The sequence below is a fragment of the Betta splendens genome, chromosome 3 (assembly GCF_900634795.4).
Source record: "Betta splendens chromosome 3, fBetSpl5.4, whole genome shotgun sequence".
NCBI lineage: Eukaryota > Metazoa > Chordata > Actinopteri > Anabantiformes > Osphronemidae > Betta > Betta splendens.
Window position 1 is genome coordinate 6,862,440 of NC_040883.2, and position 22,434 is coordinate 6,884,873.

General features: G+C 43.5%; 1 protein-coding gene across 6 annotated transcripts; it reads right to left on the reverse strand.

Annotated features, from left to right (window-relative positions):
- Positions 1–22,201, reverse strand: mctp2b (multiple C2 domains, transmembrane 2b). 6 transcript variants are annotated; one of them, XM_055507410.1, is made up of 24 exons: positions 22,045–22,185; positions 18,270–18,423; positions 17,586–18,138; positions 15,670–15,714; positions 14,758–14,875; positions 13,237–13,379; positions 12,704–12,780; positions 12,129–12,243; positions 12,006–12,032; positions 10,836–11,006; positions 10,591–10,721; positions 10,260–10,446; positions 9,286–9,379; positions 9,099–9,201; positions 8,877–8,979; positions 8,602–8,703; positions 8,433–8,507; positions 7,553–7,672; positions 4,618–4,731; positions 3,880–3,921; positions 2,345–2,454; positions 1,992–2,101; positions 1,553–1,650; positions 1–921 (listed from the first exon to the last, which is right to left on the reverse strand). In XM_055507410.1, exons 3-24 carry the CDS (start codon positions 18,087–18,089, stop codon positions 874–876), a joined length of 2,637 nt encoding a protein of 878 aa, XP_055363385.1. In that variant the 5' UTR covers positions 18,090–18,138; positions 18,270–18,423; positions 22,045–22,185; the 3' UTR covers positions 1–873. The 6 variants fall into 6 exon arrangements, with proteins under 6 accessions (XP_055363385.1, XP_029000738.1, XP_029000736.1 ...); XM_029144905.3 differs by lacking the exon at positions 22,045–22,185 and adding an exon at positions 21,145–21,856; XM_029144903.3 differs by lacking the exon at positions 18,270–18,423 and having other exon boundaries at positions 22,045–22,201.
- Positions 22,202–22,434: the final 233 nt, after the last annotated feature.

Consider the following 22,434-nt stretch of genomic DNA (forward strand, 5'->3'; position numbering starts at 1 on the left):
TGAAAGAGGATGCACTGAGTGAGTGGTTTTATTTGCTCCCAGGAATGAAAGACAGTCAATGAAAGCCTTCACCAGCGTCGATGAAGGAAAATCAAGTGTGCAGTGATCTGGCCGTGAAGCACTCTGATACAAAGAGCAAAACACAGCATAGTGTGCAGTTAATCCTCTCCATAGGATGACAATCTAAAGCAAAATGCGTGCACTCATGCTTGTGTAAATGAAGAAAGTCCATATTGTCTCAGTAAAAGGCATTAAGTCAGTAATTCATGCACACGTAGCCTTAAAAAAAAAAAATACATGTAAAGAGACCATGATACATAATATTTGCCTCTATTGATTTGTTGTTGTATGATTTAACTGCAAGATACATTTCAAAATTACACCCAAGGTTTTAAATTCAAGATATTTAACTCTGAAAGGAATTTGTTAGGATGACTGCCATGCAGTCAACTTGATGGAATCAAAGTCTCCATGTTGTGTGATGACGTTTGCATACAATTCTTAAAAACCAAGCATGTACAGTACATTCAATATGGGACATATCAGATATTTGACTTGATTTCAGGACAGACAAGAATATAAAACAAAGCAGCTTCTGACCAAGTTTCTTTTTAAAAGAATAAACTGTACATCCAATAAAATATCTATGATAATAACAATTTCTTCTAGAAATATTAAGGCAGACACATTAGTGAAATGTGTGAGTGATCTCTGTGGGGTCTTCAGCGTAAGCTTGAAAAGTTGAAAGGTCTTAGGATTCCAGTCAATATGAGCGGCGTCTCACCACACATCATTCAAACCAGAAATAATATTGCAGACCTCCGGCTGTTTTGAGGAGCATCAGGTTCCGTTTTGATACTTTCCTCGTATATTCTAAGAGACTTTCTTCTTCCTACCGCTTCGCGTCTCTCTGTATTGAACCTGCAGAAAGGTTAACACACAAGCATTAAAAAAAAATATGAAGCAACTTCAATTAGACTGACGTGCTCCAAGCAGAATATTACTTCCAGAGAGAATCGCAGCAAGCGGTCGGTTGAGGCACTGGAAGAGTCGCACAGTGACCCAGGCCATTGGACGAGGGAGGGGAGCGAGACAAAAGGGTCAAACAGCTTAGAGGGACGAGGTCAAAGAGGCTGAGGGGCCGAGACAATTGCGTGTAGCGTGAGCAGAGTGGGGACGGAGAAAGAAAACGCATGGAAGTGCTTGTGAAGCTGTTCGAGATAAAACCAGGATGTGATGGGCATACGGTGCATCCACTGTTACACTGTTTGTGCTAAAGTTGTGGGGTTCATACAGGATACGGCAGCCGCTCCTGGCTCCTGCTTCAGCCTGGGAACAGCCTGCGCTGCAAAGCTGCTAAGCAGCAGACCTCCACCAGGGATGTGCCACGGCCACAACACAACAGAAATTATACAGGCCTGCATAATTATACAGATGAAGCTAATTATACAGACAATGGGGGAAGAATGCCTGGGAGTTGTTGTCGTAGAATGCAAAGCTAGCGGGCTCTGGGATTTCGGGCTTCCTTTCCGGCTGATCCGGCAGAGCTTACCTTCTGCACATCTGAAGGCACCCTCGACAGGAAATCAAGCACTTCATTGTTGGCGATGCCGTACGGGTTCCGTAATTTCTTGGTGAATTTATTGATGCCTAAAACAGAAATTCACACCAACGTATCATTAACACTAGTCTGTTGTGGCTGCAGCCTCTGTTTCCACACAAACAAAAACCTGCAGAGGAGCCTTATGCCGTCTAAAACTGTTTTGAGTGTGGCTCGATTTGCTTTTTTTTCCCTCCTTTTACTTTCACTTTTTACGCAGCAGAGGTTCAGAGTTATAGAAGACAAGCAGCGGCGCAAGCTTCCACTAAAACACTAAGTAACCAAGTAACATTAAATGGATAATAGTGAGTGGGGGACGAGACTATAACACAATGGTGTGACATAAGGAAAGAAACGGGGAGAATTGAAATAAACAGTATATGACACTCACCCCATATTAAAACTATGTAACGTAATGGGATGTAGTATGTGATGACTGTAGCGATGACAAAGACCAAGACTGCCAAGGTGGACAGGAACGGCTCAGACCAGTTGAATGTGCTGACAGATTAAAACCAAAAGCATGAGTAACATGACACACAAAATGCAAATGAGGCCTCTTTACTTTTATAATGGATAATTACAGCGCATATCAAAATAATATGGTAAAATATTCGCTATGTGATGCATTTATGAAAATTACATAATTACAGTTCTTTTCAAACTCTACTTATCCACATTTGTAATCCACTTAGCTGCCATACAAATACTGAGCATAGTGAGCTGGATTCTTTTATTTCTCACTTTTTAATCCTCTCGCCAAAGCAGGCGACCTCGTCCAGCAGGGTTTGAAGGGTGATGATGGTTTCCTGGATCATGTGGATTTTGTCCATCAGGCCTCTCCTCTCTGACTCCTGCAGGACCAAACAAATACAACTAAGAGGACACCAGCTGTCGACACAGTGTCTTTGAATTTTCACAGGCTTCGTCACCATTTGCATGTTCTGGCTCCAGTTTGTAGAATCCAAAAGAATTCTGACTGAAAAACGTACATACTTTCACACCAATGGACTGAGGATGAACTGTAGATATATTTATTATAAATCATTGAGACATTCTCAAACCGATATTGCTGCCAATCTCAGCATCTGTAAAAAGAACAAAATACTGACAGACTCATTTGATGCAGCTCTGCGTACGAGTGTCTAAAAATATGAACATAAAGACAGATACTTTGAAAGTGTCTTCTTGAATTAACGACTCTTCAGACCAGACCTGCACTTCACATTATTAAAAGGGAAGAGGTATCGTTCTCAGGCTAGTCCACGTCCCAGGAGGAAAGCGCGGCTTTAAAGCGAACAGAGGAAGATCTGAAGATCTCCGGAGTGAGAGCCAGAGTTTAGACAGAGACAAGGCCATTTGTCTAAATCAAATGCAGGGACACTGAGGGTGGGTTGCAGGACTAAAGAGCACACCAGGGGTATCTGAATGCCGGTGTGGCAGTAGAGGATTTCGCGAGGACTGTTCACCAGCCAAAGCCTTGGTCTTTGTCACTATGTGATCTCTGTTATACATGTTTGCTCAGAATGTCTGTGTGCTCAGAAACACAGAGCGATCGCTGGCTGCACGCCATGCAGACTTTGGAGTTGAGCCTGGGAAAAGATCTGTAGGAGGATAAAAACCTGGGATATTCCAGATGCACACTGACTATCTGTCTGAAAACCACATACACTATAAGACAATTTTGTTTCATCTCAGTGGATAATCTATCACTGCACTAAGCCACTTCAGCCATTTCAGACTCATGTTCCCACTAGAACCAGTATGAGAACCACTTTACATGGACTCGTTTCAGGTCATTCAAAACATCCACCATAAACAGCTGTCACTGTAAAGAAATATTTCATTGTCTAAAAGCATTGTAACACTTTCAACACAAACTTCCAAAATGAGCTCTGAAAAAGCATGTCTAAGTGCTGTCATTAGTTCCATATTGATGGTATTATATGGCGTGTTAAGCTCAGGGACTTGCTCAAATGCCACAGAACCTCCTTCCCCACCCCTCTATTAGCATATGAATGTGTTTGACATGTGGAAGCGGGTCGGTGAGGTCTTCATTAAGCCCAAATGTCTTTGGGGAAGCACAGAGTTAGAACAAAATATGTGGTTGGCAGGAATCGAAAAACATTAAAAGACTTAGTACGGCGTAAAGTACTTAACCACAGAAAATCACAGATCATGGACAGATACCTTTGTCAACATGAGAAATTCACTGAGCACAAAGAAACCAAAAGTCAACAAAGAACTGCAAGGAATAAACAGTCAGCACGGGTTCGTACCTTCTCATCGTCTTCGTCTTCTTCCGCCAGATATATGGTGTCCTGAAACAGACACGGGATTGAACAGAGGTCAGACTGAAGGGTTTGATTTGTGTGTGCGGTTTGAGTCATTGGGCAATAAAAAGATTATCTATTCGCTTTTATTTTAAAAACTGAACGATTAATTATATATAATAATTTATTGTTTGTCCTATTATTGTATCATAGCGTTGTCTGAACAGGCTTTTGTATATAATCTGCAATAACCTATAGACTGTGCTGAACTGTCAACGCTATAATCACATTAGGGGAAAAAAAGCTCTTTGAATTATGACCTTTTCAAAGCAGAGTGCTATAAACTTTTTTTTTTTACTAATTTGACCAGTCACAACAAGAAGAAGGCAACAGCCCAATTATGATGAAGATGAGGCCGAATTCAGGACAATAACTAGAAGTGGAGTGGGAAAAAAAAGCGCGCCTCCGTAAAGGGACAAGAACCGCAAATTAGCATTAGGCTATAATGATACGTTGCATTAGTCTATTCAGTGGGTTTTCTATGGATTATGTGTTATTTTATTACTATGTATTATAGGTGCTGTTCGTTGCTATGGAAACCCACCAGCTTTTAATTATGAGAACAAAATGTGGCTGAGGTACATCTTTTTGTCCCCCTCCAAATAATAAAAGGAGTGTGAACAGGAGGCAGCAGGCCTCTGGGCTGAAAGAGAGGAACACGGGCGACTGCTGCTCGGGACTCACCACGTCCTGACTGACCCGGCCGGAGCGGATCTGGAGGTAGTTCCTCGAGATGAGCAGAAGCAGGAACAGCGGCAGCATGTAGAACTCCCAGTACCACACTGTGAGCACAAACACCTGCGAACAGAGGGCGGCGGAGGTCAGACGGGCGAACGCGGGACGACCCTCGCGCTTTCCGCGCCTTCGCTCACGCACGTCTTTCAGCTGCAGTTGCCGAGACCCTGCTGCTTGGTTCAACCACTCAGCGCTTAGGCTGTTGCTTCTGCCGCAGCTACTCTCGCTCAGCTGGAATGACTCGTCCTCCGCCCCTCCGTGTCGCTGACCGCTCATTTCAGCGCAGCCGCGAGGAGACGGGGGCATGAAATAACGGCACTCGTGATGCACGTCGCAGGCGTGCGTGGCTCAGGTAAAACAGATAAGAGGATAAAGACATACGGCTCGTGATGTCTCGGTTGCACGGCTAAATGGAAGTCTAAAATAATCCTGTCAGAGAGGCAGCGCCGGCCAGAGCGGCAGCAGGCCAAAAGGCGTGGGGAAGGGTTTAAAGGTTTTATATACTAATAAAAATAGAAGTGAACATCTGGTTAAGATATTACTCTTCTATGGGGGACCAACTGACATAAAAGATGCCCCCCCACCAGCCACCACCACCAGCTTTAATGTGCAAAAAGCCAAGCACGCTCTTGTCTGTGTTATCGCAAGCCAAAACAGGGCCTGGGAGAGGAGATGAAACTAATTCCTGACTGAAAGGGTTATGTTTTATTAGTGAGGACTTTGTAATGACTGGGAAAGCTACCACGGAGCGAAAGCCAAGTCACGCTTTGGTGGAAATGTATACTCAGCCTTTAAAGACTGTGATGAAGCAGCCCATTCCGCTTCGACAGTGAAAAAAGGGATCTGGAAATGCAATCCAGATAAGAGAACACGCACACACACACGCACACGCTACCTAATGTTGCAGGAGCTACTGAATTAGAAGGAAACACGTTTTTAGAATGGAGCGGGATTTCCACATCAATGCTGGAGGTTTGCACGGCACAGAGGTAACTCAAGAGCCACAGCAATTAATGCTTTAGAGGCAGAACATCCCAGCTTTGGAGGGACAGCCGCTACTGCAGCCACCAGTGACAATTAGAGAACATCGTTAAACGCAACAGCGCTAGTGTGGCAGAAGCGGCGTGGCGAGGACTCACAGGCTCAGCGAAGCGTAGCATATAGCCAACGTTAGCATAGCGTTAACATCACCTAATGAAGAGGCTAGAAGACGTAAGGTTGTAACAGACAACCTCATAAAAAGGTACAGAACTGTACGCTATACTTTTTAATTGCTTGTGAGTGCAGTCTTTTAGCAGGAAGAGGAAGGATTCTGTATAGGGGTGGGTTAGGGTGTTGCTTTAACGCTGGATTGGGGGAACAGATAATTAAATTCTAGCCTTGTTAAACTTTTAATAAACTCTTTATACATAAGAGTAAATTAAGGTAACAATGAACGGAAGCTCTCCTAATCTTGTCATGTAGAAGTTAGGTTTTATCTGAACAAATGCCAAAAGAAAACAATTTAAATTGATGAGGTCGTAAAGGTCACAGTATGATCAGCTATATTCCGAGGGTAAAAATGGATCAACAAAGCCACAGTGAGGCTTCCCATGTCTATTAAACAGATCTATACTGTAAGTATACTGTGCTGGCGAGAAGCTCTTGTGTGACTGTCGGCAGATGCTGCAGGTACTGTAGTTTGTCACCGTTTGCTGTCAAGCACAGTGAAGCTTTAATTCATTGGTATTAAGCAGGCATTCATTTGGTCTCACTGAGACTTGAAAAGGCAGCGAGCGTTAGTGTGAAAACATGAGTACAGATGGTACTGTCTTTCAAACGCTGAGATGCAGTGGGAGGATGAGTGTGCGCATGCTGTGTGCTTGTTCATGCTTGTACGACTGTGTGTCTGCGCTATGAGGCAAAACAATTACGCCTAAAAACGAGCTAAATATAAAATACATCAATCAATTGCCATTAAAAAGTAGGGTTTGTCTTGTAATGGGCATTTGTTCATTTGTTTCCAGAACACACTGAACTTTGACCTCACGCTGGAGCGCAGGGTTTCTACAGTAATTGTCAATCACACAGTAAAATGTCCAAACCACAGCTGAAACAAAGACGCTGACTTCTGTTCGGATAACAGCCCTGTGCTGCAGCTCCCATTTTTTCCACAGGAAACTGAACAAACTGTGCTATTGGCTGGCGTACAGTTCCTCTAAGACGGTTTTTCTAAGACAGTTTTGAGATGCTGAGAAAAGCTTTAGTGCCATCTACAGGAGGGCGCCTGAAAAGACAAAAAGAACTTTCAATGACCTTGATTTCCTGCATCGTTAATGCACAACTTGCTGTATGCCATTTTGATGGCTCCAGATCTAGAAGACAATAAAAAAAAAAAAAAAACAGCATCCACTTCAAACTGCACTTTGAAGACAGGGGCCAGAATGCTACTTCTGTGTTTCTGTCTTCATACGTGCTTAACACTTATATTGAACAATGACAGGATGTAGAACCAGCCTTATCTCTGAAGAGCCTTTTAATTGGACTTCTGTCGGCATAATGGGGTCTAAATCAAACCGAGCACAGATTGGACATAGGGTTAATGAGTTGTCAGGCAAGTAGAACAAAAATAGACTTTATCTCGGCTCCACCGGGACTCCACTCTCTCCAGCTGAGGCACTCTGCATTCAAAAGACACGGAACGCTGAAAGCGTCCACTCCAACTCGGAGCCGAGGCCAAGCCTGTGTTTCTGCTGAGCCCGACACCGCATTGATTAAGAATCTCACTGGTACAGTTCAAGTAGGGGTTGGCCAGACTGCGGCTGTTTTCCCGCAGCCGGGGGGGGAAACACGAGGAAAGAAAAAACGCAGATAGTGTGTCGATATGCAGTTTAAAGCACTTCACCAGGAAGGCGAGCAGGCTCTGCTGAACGTTCTCCCACTGGAAGCAGCTTTTGATGTACTGCAGAGTCAACAAGATGGCCCGGTACAGCGCCTGAACACGCAGCACGTTCCTGGCCAGAGCCTGGAAGACACAGGTTACAAACACACAGCACACATATTCAATTCATGCTGAACAGGTCACCTACAACCAGGTAGTGCAATACCCAGAGCAGCTGGAATGTACGGGCATGGGATTGTGATCAGGAGGACAGAGAATGTCAGTAATCTGACCTGATTTTGTCGACCGAGACTTTTGGCAATTTCAACAATATGGAGCAACGTGCTGTCCAATAACAACGAGCCTTTGTGGGGAGTACAGACAGTCAGGCACCCTGTCTCACACCCTGTCCTCCACACTGTATATCAAACTAACGTAGCACAACAGTGAACGGGAACTCAGGTCACAGTTGAGGTCAATTAAAGCTCAACTCGGCTAATTCGAGCAAACATCTCGCTTTCGGAGCCTTTCAGAGAGAATCTGCGTGAAATGGTTCCAGGTGGCGCTAAACTGACTGAAAGTAAATGCAGTAACAGATGCACTTCCTCCAACACGAACTGTTTCTCTACTTTTACGTTCTTATTGTTCAAACATCACAGGAATGTTACCCGAGCGCAGTGACCTCTAATCCCTGCCCTGATTCATGTTGTTTCAAGTGTAGGTCTGTTAAATACTTTCCATATTACCCAGTTTATTGTTAATATAATGTCAACAATTTAAAAAAGGGACACAATTTCACTAAAATCTAACACAAATCAAAGACTGAAAAAAAGATCCTAAGAATACATTTATGAAAATTCCTTAACAATGGATTATTTAGCAAATTTATTGAGAGGTGTCAAACCTTTTTAGAAAATTTGGGATTGTCCTCCACAAATCTTCTTTCTCTGGGTTGAAAGGTTCTTATACTTGCTTTGACCTGGTAAAAGAAAAATGAATGAAGCAATGAGAATCGGGCCCATCTTTCATACACTATCCTTCATGGCCTCATTGTAAGCTGAACTTTCACTTACAGGGTTAAAAATAACCTCCAGCTCCAGAGTGATGCTCCCTTTCGACAGCCCACCTAAGTCCTCTTTCTTCAGAGGGAAGGCAATCTGCTGTCCCCTGCGGATCTGCAGGACAGAAAGGGCACCAGGTGCTGAACTCAGCCATGAACCTGACCGTCAGTCGTGCCGAATTACATCTTAGCGAGTCTTCAGCTGGCTGGAGTGTTAACGCCCTCTTCACTTTAATTTAGATTAGTCTATCGTCCGCCTGATGGACTCCTGAGCGAGCTAGTGTTTACCGAGAGCAGGGGAATGGCAACTTTTCCTAGGAAGTCTGGCGCCTTGTCTCCATCCTCATCAAAGATCGTCACCACCAGAACATCGTGAATGTCTTTGACAGGGCTGCGGCCACGAGAAAGGAGGTCAGGTATTCAAATTAATGCATCGTGTCCCGGTGTTTCAATTTGTAACATCTTGTAGCATCAATGACAACATGCACTCAAAGAAAAAGTCAAACTGACAATGTGAAGACTTTGTTCCACTCTGGGTGCAGGCTCTTGTACACGGTATGGCTTCGCAGCCTGTCATTCCCCAGCTCCAGCACACAGAAAGGGTCGCTCTTGCCTACAGAGAACATCACATTAGTACACAAATCCTTTTTTATGGGTTCGGAAACAGACAAAATTCATTATAATTGGGGAAAACTACCATTTAAGTCTGCCGCAATTAGATCCGTAGCCTTCAGAACTTTGACTTGGAGGTAGCCAACGTCACAGAGGTTTGTCAGGGACCGTTTCAGACTCTGTGGCGACAGTAAGAAGACCACATGCATGAGTTGCCTGAAGTTCCAAACATACAGCCGTGAGAATGTGATAAAGCCACAAACTTACAAACTTGGGTCAGGCTTTATGTATTTAGTATTAGACAGAGTGCACCAACATGTCAAATTATCAATCATCGAGCCCTGCTCCATAAATAATAACAATAGTCTGTATACAGTATATAACTGCACAAAATAAATAATTATGCATACAAGTGTCAAGTCACTGCATCTTTTTTTACATTTTCCTATGAAATCAAATTAGTGGTTGCTGGGAATGTATAACAAAAAAGGGTAAAAATCTATAAAAAAAAGTATGACATGAATAAAATATGGACAAATTTGGTGCAGGTAAAATTAAATCATGGTTACAAGAATGCGGCTCCTGTCATATTACATAGTCATAGTTTAGCATAATCTTATAGCATGGCCTTTGATTGCAGGACCCGTACAATAATATCTTGATAAAACTGTCTCTGTAGTTAACATGTAGACACTGCTGCGAGCTTTTAGGCCGTTAACAGTTAGATACTGCCATCTGTCGGCCCTCACACACAGAGCTGCAACAGGTTTTACTTAAATAATCTCAATAACTTAGATGTTTAATTCAGTAACCATCTGTTTGTTCCCAGCTGCTTCACTTAAATGGGATAATGGCCCTAATGTCTCTAGAGCTCAGGTATCTCTACACTAATTTGGCACAACTCTGAGTCTTCCTTTAGTGGACAGGCACATGTGAATCACATGCAGAAATCTGCGACAGACTCAGTAGTCTCAGTGCATCACAGCTTGATTCATGCTACGATGCTACGTGTGCATTGGGTACAGACAGAAAACCATTAAACACAGAACAGATACTGACGTAGTTGTCCAGCTGTGTCTGTCGTTCATGGGGTTCATCCAGTGGCGCCGCACAGAGATCAGAAATGGCAACGCCGCTGTATGTGTTCAGCGTGACCAGGAAGACCAAGCGTCCTCTCCCGTGGCCCACGGAGTGCGTGAACAGCTGCCTGCGACCAAACGCGATCTTGGAGAGGTCCACTTCACACCTATACAAACACAATCATTCAGAAACAGAAAGTTTGCAGATCCTTCTTTTCGTGTTAGTCTAACCATCTAACAGTGTTGTCTTTTGTAACATACAGACAAGTGTGCTTGTGACAGTATACGTTAGAGAGGTTGAAGAGACTCACGTTCCCAAACACTCTTCTGTCCGCCGTCCTTCCTTGGACCAGAGCTCAACCTCCAGGATTTCTGGACTGTCTAAAAACTGGTTAAATGAAAACCTCTCTCTCCACTGAGGGTTGGCTACTTTGCAGTGATTCTGCGTCAGAAAAAACAAGTAAAGAAACTATCAGTTAAAAGCCATTAAAATTCACTTAAATAGTTTGTATTTTATGCTCTGTGCGAGTATTGTAGATGCTGCTGTAACTTTCACCTTGCTTTTGTATCTCTGGTCTCCCAGCTTGAAGCGAACAAAGAGCTGACCCCCCAGAGAGTCCAGCAGCAGCTCCTGGGCCTCAATCAGAGTCACTAACACAACAGAAGTCCACAGCTGGCTCTTCTTCAGTGAATCTGCCAGGCGACAGCTCTGAGGTACAGCTCCTGACTGCAGGACAGGCACAGAGAGGGGAGAGTGGAGGTCAGACAAAACTCAATAGAATAGAAACAGAAAACTCCTCCATACGTTAGTGTAACTTTTACACCCGCAACTGTGTACTGTATGAAGCCAGGGAGGAAGAGACAGGGCCTAGACACAGCCGTCAATCAGATGCATGCATGCTTCACAACAACTGTTTTACATTAAATGTGTAGTCCAGATTTTACTAAGAGGCCACATAAAGCCAGCAGTGGCTTAAAAGAACATCTTCCATTAAATGAGGAGCCACATCCTGAAAACAATCAGATGTGCATTAATCTCAGATGGTGAAGAAACAAGATGCAACTGGTGACTTTGTTAGGGAGAGTAATGAAAACAATTCCCCACACAGAATCACATACTGGGTTTTCACATGCACACTATCCATATATTTGTTGTAGCAGCAATAGGGAAACTCTAATACATGCATGTATAATGTATCAAGACCATGCTTTAATAAGTTAACAGAAAAATCACAAAGGTGTTAGGAGACTCCTGATACACAACGCATTTAAGTTGTGTATTGCGGCAAGGAAGGAAAATAACAATACACCTCACTGTTTGGTAGATAAGCACCGACATGATTGGTTGATTTCAGAATAAAGAAAATGTATTCGAACACTTAGGACATAGATTGCCAATTAAAAAAATTATACTGCTGCTTGATTTTGGAAGAATGTTGTGTTGTGCTGCCCTCTTGTGGTGAACACAAGAATGACAGATAACTAGTAGACGTCAGATCAGCTTCCTTGTGATACGAGTTTGATATGTCAGAGCTGAACAGAATGAGGTCAAGCCTTGAGCCTGATCATAGAAACTAATAACTACTTGGTTGGAAGCTCCATTTGTCTCATTACATTCGAGCACTGGGTTGAACTCTATTCAATGTTTGGCACATATCTGTAACATGGTAATCAAAGTAAATACGACTATAGGCCTAACCAGTGTGTTCCCTCCATCATGTCTTACCCTAACACTTCGTTTTCGGTGCCACCGCTGCCAACAGGAGTGTGCATGTTAGGCACAAAGCAAAACTTTGGTTAGTACGAAACAGACATGGACCGGGAGAAATACAACACAAGTCTGCCATACGTGGCTTCTTTTGCTGTCTCCATCTCTGTGTGACAGTCTCATGTTCAGCAACACGGCGCCCATGTCCTGCTCCAGGCTGCCCGGGTCCGTCAGCGGCAGGGACAATTCACTGACTCTGAAGTGAAGAAAGAAAAAAAGGTAGGAGGTTAAAATTGAACAAATCTGGGTCAGAGCGAGGTGGCGCCGAGCGAGACTAAACAACGCACTGTGGTTTCACTAATGTGATACAGTTTCACACAGGAGAGAGGAAGTAGCCAGCAGTCTACTAGTTACTGTACTGCTGCACTAGTGCAGATGTGGTTTATGTGGCTGATGTGGGTTGTGGGAGCAGGCACATTACTTTCCCACCAGTTTAGAAGTAGGACTACTGAAACAAAGGAGGGAGACAAAATCTTTATAATGATATAATTATATTTTTTGCTTTTGACACTTTTTGTTTTCTGTAGACATTTGGGTTTTTAATAAAAAAGCTGAATATGAGACAAATATAGCAAATTAGAGCTTTTATTTGATGTATTTACAGCACAGTCTGCAGATAAACTCAGGACAGCAACGCTGAGATTAAATACACTCACTTGTCGATCTCCAGATTGCTCAGGAGGACACTGGCTGAGCCCATGAAGTCATCGGTTGTTAGGTCCCGGTCATAGACCTGTGATGTCACACAAGACGGATACAAAAACAGTGAGCGCTGCTGGTTTTTGCCCCTCATTCTGAATTTTAATATACAGAAACTTTATTGCACTTTAATTTCACAAATGAAATAGTACTAGGAAATGTATAGAATGGATGAATAAAATGATTTTCTATGTATTGAGTTGTCCAGTGTGGCAGAAAAGCTACTAAACTGATGCTGGTGAGTGGAAATACAGCAGTTTCCTGGTTCCATACATTAAAGAGGCCTTATTTTCACTCCCATCATATATGCAAAGAGGGGAATTCCCCAAAACACTGCACTACACAACCCAACAAAGTATTCACACTTTCCCATCACATACAGCTTCAATATTGGCTGCATTCAATGTTTTTGCAGAAACTGGATTTTTAACACAAAATATAATGTGAGCGGTCCAAAAATTATTTATAATGTGAGCAGTAGTTACTGTACCTTGATGTGTATTCTCTGATTCAAGTCCTTCACAGGTAGAGAAAATGTCTCGTTCCACACGGGGTTGAGGTTTTTATAAACCACTTTGCTTTTGTAGAAGGTTTTTCCATCCAGTTTGAATTTCACATAGGGATCGCTGGTACCTTAAAAAGATACACAAGATAAACACAATACACCAGGAAACTAATTTTCACCCCAATGGGGTTTATGAGTAAGGATGATGTGGAGTCTATTCTGTTAATGCACAGCTGTTCATTTAGCCTGAAAATCGAGACTGTACAAGCTCAATTTATTGGGTATTTGACAGAAAAGTTGCCAAATAGTTGTTTAATCTTTCTTATTATCTTTCTTTCTATTTCTTATCACACAGGAAAATGCGAGGAGGACTAGCCTGTTTCATCACTTGTGTTTTGAAAGATGCCGGGGTTTTTTTCTATCCGACTAATGCGACCACAACTTCCTGAATGAAAAGCATATGAGCTCCAGCAAAGTGCGGCGATACGCAGGAAAAACAATGATATTAACACTGTGTTTCAAATGAAAAAAGGCCTGAAGTCCATTGTTCCAATACAAAATAAAACCGATAAAGAGAGGCTGTCATTAACTCAACATCCGTGCTAAGAGAACTAAGAAAAGAAAAAACGTCTGAGGGGGAAAATGCAGACAAACACACAAAGCCCTTCAAGGAAGGCGACGTTAGACGTGGGCTGTGCCTTACAGTAACCTGAGCCACGCAGCTCTCACAATGTTGGCCCTGCTTTAGTTTGCATCTCGGGAGAAATAAACACAGAACATCTGTGGAGAGACCTGGGAATCATGGTTCTCAAACACTTCACATGCTGCAAGAAAGAATAGGATAAACTGCCAAAAAACAGCTGATTACTTCTGCGGAGGAAAAGGCTTCTGCAAACACGATCAATAAGCTGAAACAGGAAAGAAAGGTAAACACTTTATAAATGAAAAAAATCATTTGGTAAAACTCTTCCTTCCTTGTCATGTCAGGTTATTTAGCATATAGTAATTTGTGTGACGGTACAGAATCTCAGTACATTTACTGTGTCTGAGCTCTAATATGTTGTGTTAAACCCAGCTCCCAGCTGACGTCAGACTTTCACAGCCAACCTGACACTCAGCAGTCGCTGGTGTCCCTGGAGTCAGTATCATAGCGCGTAATCGAGCTGGTATCTCTGGTCACGGTTAACGAGCCAAGGTTAATCACACGAAGTGAGGACCGCACAAGGAAAAACACGCAGCAGCAAAGGGCACAGAGATGTTTTTTGGTGCCGTCTCCATCGTCCGCGCAAATCTTCTGACAGTTTGCAGCTCATATATAAAAATAATAATAAGAGAACTGTTGAAACATCTGCAAATGGAACATCACATGAATAGGTGTAGACACACCTACTCACTGCAGTACATGCATGTATGTGAAAATCCATTCAATGTTACAAGTTATTTCCTTTAGACTAAAGCATCAGATTATTTCCTCCCAAACTAGTTTCTGTGTCACGTTGCTCTCACCACAACGGTCCCTGATGACCAGGTTGCGTCCCTCCTTCAGGCTGATTGTGAGGAGGAAGGATCTGGTAGGATCCTTGATGTTCTCCGACACACTCGGACTTTCACTCCCAGTCTCATACTGAACACACAAGGCAATAAGTAGAGTTGACATCAATAATAACAAACAGCAAAGCCCAAGCATATTTAATCCATAATCCACATCCAGATATGAATACATTTTCGTTTATGTCACTGTAGTACTAAGATGGATGCTTATCCATGTATATTGTTAAGTCTCAGAATTTTCAAAGTTCATTAATCTCTAAGACTATTATAGTGGTTAAGACCCTCACCCACACTCCACCCCTCAAAAGGTCGAGTTCATTCCATCCATTTTTCCATCATCTTAACCCCTGATCCTCTCAAAAATCAAAGGTTCTTTATTTAAATTCTTGATATAGCACCTGTGCCTTTTCCACAGAACAGCACTATATAGTGTGTTGTCCTTTTACTAAATAGATTCATTAGATCTTATTTACACAGAAACAAAGGCAGCATCCTTTAAGAACAAAACATGTTTATGCTGCATTCACTGAATGATTCTCTAAATAACCTGCATTTGCTAAACCTCTCCACCAAATCAATCTTCAGTGGATAAAATCTGGCTGCCTGACATGACCTGGATCAGTGTCCAAACCTGATAGGCCGAATGAAGCCAGGATGACACACAACGAACGCACTGTGACCTGGAATTAAACTTTAACGTAATGCTGCTGTCGGCACAAGCCTCAGAAATGAAACAAAACTTCACAGCACCCTGAGAGTCTACAGACTCCTTCAAACCACCTGCAGGATGATACTAGATGAGAAACATATATATAAAATATGTTGTATATATCAGCTCCACAAGTCATGTACAAAAGCAGCACTTACATTTTGACCGTCCCCTTCCTGATCATTTGAAACATGATCATCACACTGCAAAGAGAGTGAAAAATACATGTTTAAACTCAACTGTTATATTTTGAAAAAAGCTCCAGACAAAAACATTTGGAAGTTTGAGTCTGCTGATAGATCGGAGGTGCAGGCAACCAATGTCTCTTTGGAATTTCTAACAAAGAATACAAATCCTTCAGGCGGTTATTAAACATTCCTGCATCCTGGGGACTGAACAGAGTTAACCCAAAGAACACAGTAACCAAAAACTGGATATCGCTACTTTGGTCCGTTTTATTGAAAGCATGTTGAGACCAACCTGCTCTTGAAACTATTTTGTCTGTACAGCTACAGTGTGTTAGCAGCTCTATGACGCACACAGACACAAAATACAGCACATTGACAGGTAAGACAACATTGCAAGCTGCAGAGCCAGCTCTCATTCACTTTGAAGGTCAGCTGTTAGCAGCCCAGTTTGTTTTTATCTGCATGTGTGAACAGCTCATAGGCCCCAAAGGAGCTGCATGTTAATGACATCATGTACACGCGTGACAACATCTGTGTTGATGTTCAGCAGGTAAAACATTTCATCATCCCCATTTTTGTTTCACACAGAATATGCTGCAGGTAAACCTAATGCAAATCAGCAGCTATGAGGAAATAAACTAATAGTAAAACAAATCAGACCCGATGAATAGATGTCACATACTTATCTATACATGCAGACACGTTGCACAGGATGTGAGGATAATTTCCTTGACAGAAAAAAAGATTCCAAATGTAAAAAAAACACCAAAAGGTGTTGGTGCCTAGTCAATAGTGGTTTATACTTGTGGTTTGGTTCAGCAACAAATATGGCTCACACTATTTGTGGGAAAACAAATGTGACTGATGCAAATTACTCATCTTCTCTGAAGCCATGTGTGAAAGTACTGCAAAAAAATAACCAGACAAATAATTCAGCACTATTGTATTGTTGGAGCAGGAGTTTTCATCCAAAGAAGGGAAAAAGCTTCGGCAGGGACTTGATGATGAAAGCGTAGTTTGTTTGTTGTCTGGATAATATACAGTAATCCATTGAACATATTTACTGAATCATGAGCCTTAAGATACGTCATAAGGCAAATATGACTGGGAACAAAATGTGATTTCACATTAGTCTCTCATTTTAATGGTGTACAGAGTACACCAATAGTACAGAGGCCAAGTGACATCCCTCCCCCATGCAGGTTATTTCTGCTGTTACAGTAGGTGTTGATGTTATGGTCTACTGTAGATAAGCATTGTGTTAAACCAGATGTTAAAACATATGCAAATAATGAAAGTGAAAAGTGATTTTATTGGGATATCTAAAGATTAAATTATTCACAACCTCCAACCTGTGTAATAATGAGCATGTAAGCATCAAGGAGCCTGGACAGTAAGTGCTGGTGCTGCACATGATGAGAGATATCGAACAATAAAGATGCAATATTTTTTATGTGCCTTCATAAAAAAATTTTTCCTCTTGCTAATCAAAGTACTGCAAAACAGGAAGTTTACACTTTATCAAGTGCTGAATACTGCACTCGTGCTCAACTCCACATTGCTGCCTCTGCTCAGAGTGTTTTGATGATGCAAAAATATTGCACAAACACAAAGTCAAAGTTTGTCATGCGCTGCCGGATACTGTTGATTTTATCCAGCTCCTCCAAGTGCAAATACACCTGACACCAGTCATCCGGCCACTTCCTGACTGTTTACACCTGCATGTCACAGGTAAAAATACACGCCACCGTTTAAAGTTGTTCTACAGCGATGCTCAAATGTTGCCACAGCAATAGAAAAGTTAAAATAGGGTATTTATTAACAGTCAACTCTTATCACCAAAGTATCTGGGACTACAGACTAGACTTAAGATGAAGTTCCTGTACCTGTGAGTTGTGCTGGGAAACCTCCAGAGTGGGAAGGTCTGGGCTGTAGATGGTCATCATCTCTGGCAGGCTCAGCTCCTCAGGCTCCATCCCTCTGCCAGGTCTGTACTCTGTCACCGGAGAGCTCCTCTCCTCCTCACAGAAGCTACCGAACGACTCCTGGGAGGAAGCCCAGTCTCTGCAGACCAAGGGCACGCTGAGTCTGTCCTCGGTCCTCCCGACTCCCACGTTCAGGCCACTCCCACCTCCCGCGTGGCTTCTGGAGGGTTTGAGAAGCGGCGAAGAGGGACTGCTGCGGCAGGGAGGGTTGTTGTGCTGGATCAGTGGGCTGGAGGACACGCGGCTGTACTCCTGCCTCATGTCAGGAACGGAGGAACTCATCAACTTATCCATTGAGGGTTCCACCTGAATCACCGGCTTGCTCTGACTCGCCTTGCTTCGCCGGAGGTGTGGCAGCACCTTCTGGCGGAGCTGCCGCATCACACTTTGCTTCTTGGAGTCCATGCTGGGAACAAGGTCCGGTCTGTTCCTAGGATCTGCACATTACAAACACCTAGTGAAAAGAAACAAGACAGAGAGGACTCAGCCACAACTGAACAACATCTGGATCATGTTGTGAAATACAAAATACAACATCTGCTGTGGACAGGAAATCATGACACCTACATTGTCATTAACACGTACCTAAACCAGCCACTGCATTAAATACAGATCAGTGAGGACTGTTCTGCAATCACACAGTCCAATGTGCACTGGTCCCAGTCCGTCACATTAAACCCAACAGGTCACATTAATGTTGTGGAAAGGTCTGTCCTTCAAACTCAGCCGCTGGCATTTACTGTGGTGGCAATTAATACATGTACAGATATTATATTTATTGCTTAAATGAACAAACAGTTTAAACCTGTGATTCACAGTACTATAATACAAAAAACTTGTCTATTTCAAAAAGGCCTTGCATATTTGCCTAAGACATCAAATATCAAGTCTTAAAACTGTGTTTTCAATTATTCACTGAGGCCAGAGTCATAAAATGATGATTAGTACAAACACGTTTGGCAGTGAACCACAGCTAAAAGGTAATTAAAGCATCCAAAGGTCACAACATTACTACACCACCACTATCTTAGCATGTTGTGACTGACTGCATTGTTCCTGAATAAAAAAATAGACCGAGGGAGAGAATGAGAAACTGCGTCTTCGTACCTGCATGTGAAATAATGTAATTACCAAAATTCTGTTTCATTTATTTCACATTGTGGAGTATGTATGTCACTGACAACGCTGGTTTCAACACAGCAGCAATCAGAGTAAAAAAGGCTTCCTCTTTCCTACATATGTCCACAATTTAAAGTAGAGACAACAATGGAAACCACCTATATACAGCGCTGCTCTGGGTCCTCAGACACAGAGGAAGTACTCAGTAAAGTGGCAGATAACAACACCGATGACTGTGATCATAAGTTTAAAACACAGGTCTATGGTCAGTGTTCGAGTAGCAGCTTCCTGAAGCTTCTGTATGCGTGTGTGAGGGAGCGTGTCACTGGTCGTTATTCACAAACCCACTCTCATTCTGTCAAACAAAATCAATGGATTGGAGCAAATCATCTGCTCATTATCCGCATTGCTCCCTTCTTGTTTCTATGCAACATCCCCTGTAAGCTGCTTAATGGCTTCAAACCTCGCATTGTCACTGACTGCAGCTGATGAGCCATCATGTTATCAGCTGGTGGGGGGCAAGAATCTGTGTGGGGCTACATGGAAAAACGCACTGGTGAGAGAAACTGGAAATACTGTTTGATAGCGAGAATTTGGAAATATCACAGACACTGGCATTTAAACATTAACAATTCATGACTACACAGGCACGATGTCGCCAGGAATCAGCCAAAAAACTGCCCTTTTTTTAAAAATAGAGAGAAAACAAGTAGATTAATGATGAGATATCCGCAGCCCAGATTCAGAATTCTCTAGCTTGACCCACATTTAGGGATTAGATGTTGGATCACTAAAACGGGGAAGAGAGATAAACAGAGGCTGAAGGATGACGGCCACTGATACGACGCAGCCACCGGCGCCTCGTGCAGCTCTACATATTCGTGACATCTGACTAATAAAAGGAGCAGAAAAGGCAAAAGTGGATAGTTTCACATGAAAGTTAAAAGTTTTCAATGATCCGATTTCATTTACAGGAAGAAGAGCGCGTCAGTTCCAGACACCACTGCATGTGTGTACGGTTCAAATGTTTGCTCGTTGTGAAAGGTTCAAAGAAACACACCTTTTCAAATACAATTCAACAACAACAACTCAAGAATCCTTTAACAGACGGTCAGCGACCATTTGCAGGACATTTAGAGGCGAATGTGCCTAAACTAGACTTCCAGTCTTTGTCTGTGTGTGCATCAGTGCAGTGAGCTGCATGTAAATGAATGGTGATCATGTGCCAATACTGGGACTACAGGTTATTTCTGCTGTCCTGACGTTGCAGAAGAAAACCACTAATGAAGGTTTAATCCTTATTCCCGTCTCTAGAGCGCAGCCTGTCCCGGCCTTTGTTTGCATTGGTTCGGGCACTTTCTATTGTCTTGTTAGTGGTAGGTGCTGAACAAACAGCCTCGTCTGCCTCGCCTTCCTCCCACGGAACAATACGCCAGGGAGTCCTGCATTTACTAGACCTGTCGGCAAACAAGGCGCATCAAACACAGCTGTGGCGTGATGTCCTGGAACACAGCGGGTTCCACCGACCTCAAACCAGTGACGAACCAGTTGCTGCAGCTGCGCGAGCGCACGGCCAACAGCCAGTCACTAGGAAATGAGTCACATCTAAATTAACATATGTATGTGTGAGGTGTGGTTGAACAAACATTTTACTAAACAGTCCACTGCTCACACCTATAACATTGCTGGTGTTGATGTGGCCACGAAGCTGAATAAGACGTGATAACATGATAACAGTTAGACTGAAATAGCTGATGCAGCTGCTGTTCCTATTTCTCTAGAATTTCATCATCAGCATCATCATCATCATGGACGAAGGTTCGTAGCGTGGCCTTGCTGAGGGACCGACCAGCGCGGTTCAAGGAGGCTGAGGACGCGTGGCCTCGCTGCAGCCTCAGACTGTTTACACAGAAGGCCGTTACGCAAGTGGGAAACGAGACTCCAAAACTTCAACGAAACGTGGAAACTAAATGATGGCAAAAGAAGAACGCTGACGGCGAGTGTGTGTGTAGTAGTTGCCGTCTTTCCCCCGTAAGAGTGTGAAGCTAATGTGACTCATTGAGATTCCGCATGCACTAAATCGCAGAGCGGTGTCGGAGCAGGCCGCCACACGTAGCAGGGATTGCGCGACCACATCTGTACTTCTTTCATTCCTGGACACTGATTACACAAAAGTCGTCCAACATAAATGATCTTTTGTTAATCATGACTCACTGGATTATTTCCTGGATTTTATAAAAAAAGTACAAGAAAAGTAACACGTCTGTCAAATTTGACATAGTGTCTGCATGAATCCTTAAGATAAATCCTTAAATGAACGATTCAAGAGGGGAACACTCACCTCATTGTCTCCTTGTGTTTCACACACGTGTGTGCGTGCACGTTTTAAACTGTCCTGCTGCAAAGGTCAGTCTTGTCAGAACAAGACAAAGCAATTTCCTGAAAGTATTGCACAGTTAGTGGCTCTTGCCCGTCAAAGTGGAGCAACCTTTAAAGCTCACACCGAACCCCACCGACACAAAGGCATATATTATATCGGCGTGTCGCGACAAGGAGCTTCTGCCTGCGGTGTCCATCTCAATATGAGCCGAGGCTTTATGACGAAGCAGTGGAATCTGAGTTTCCTCGCGCGATGACGTCAAGAGGTGTTCATAAAAAGTTGAGCGACTGGGAACAGCAGCGAGCTCGCGGAGGACGAGGCGAGCTGTTCCAAAGCCCATTGAAAATAACAGCATTTCTACTACTCTGCCTGTATGAATTGATAAATGATAATACTGCGGCTTTCACCGTCACTCTTAGCGGCGACACGTTCATTCGGCCCACGCCCACAACCATAAACAACAAACAGCACAGCTCATTAAAGCAGCAGGGGAGAGAATTCGCTAACGGCTGTAATTACAACCAGCGCTTCAGCTCGAGCAACGTCGAGTTACCGAGAGTTTCTAGAATCATAACGGAGCTCTGGGCGACGTGGAAGCGCGTGGATGACAACACAACTAGCAGCGGAGTGTGGAAAAGTTGCGCGGCGACGTCTCCCTCCGCCTCCTCCCGAACCGAGACGCGGCGCGAAACCCAAGGATTCCCGGGGGCGCCAACGGAGTCACCTGGCCGCCATCAGGGGAGGCGCTTCCGGGCAGCGGGGACGCTCACCTGGGCGGCGCGCGCCGCACGCGCAGCCAGCGGACCCCGGCGGCGCCCCGCGTCTCGTCTCGACAGATGAAAGCGTTAGCCGGGCTTTTACCTGCGCCCCGCCGCCTGGAACCTCCGCCGTTCGTCAGACACCCCGCGGCGTCGCCACATCGCGCTGGGAGAAGCGAGCGCCGCCGACTTCCTACCGTGTTTAGCGTCGCGTGTCGCTGCAGCCGCGCCGCGCACACACAACGCAGCATCTGTCTGCCCAATTTCAAAATAAAAGCATTCAACCCACAACCTGAAGCAAAACCCGAAGAAAAGCCCATAAATAGATTAGAAAACTACTATCTATACAATAGGTGATACACAGTGAGTGAGATCCTGTATGTTTGTGTACAATATGTACCTAATATTTATGGTCTTATAATACAATTTTATACTTTATACTGTAACGCAGGTCTATTCTATTTAATTCTACAAAGCAAACATCGATAAATTA

Coding starts and splice junctions, on each gene's coding strand:
- mctp2b (XM_029144903.3), bottom strand. CDS start 18,089: ATGGACTCCAAGAAGCAAAGTGTGATGCGGCAGCTCCGCCAGAAGGTG. Junction 10,447..10,590: donor ACAGAAGAGTGTTTGGGAAC/GTGAGTCTCTTC, acceptor GTGTTTGTATAG/GTGTGAAGTGGACCTCTCCA. Junction 7,673..8,432: donor ATCCCAAATTTTCTAAAAAG/GTTTGACACCTC, acceptor TGTGTCTTCCAG/GCTCTGGCCAGGAACGTGCT.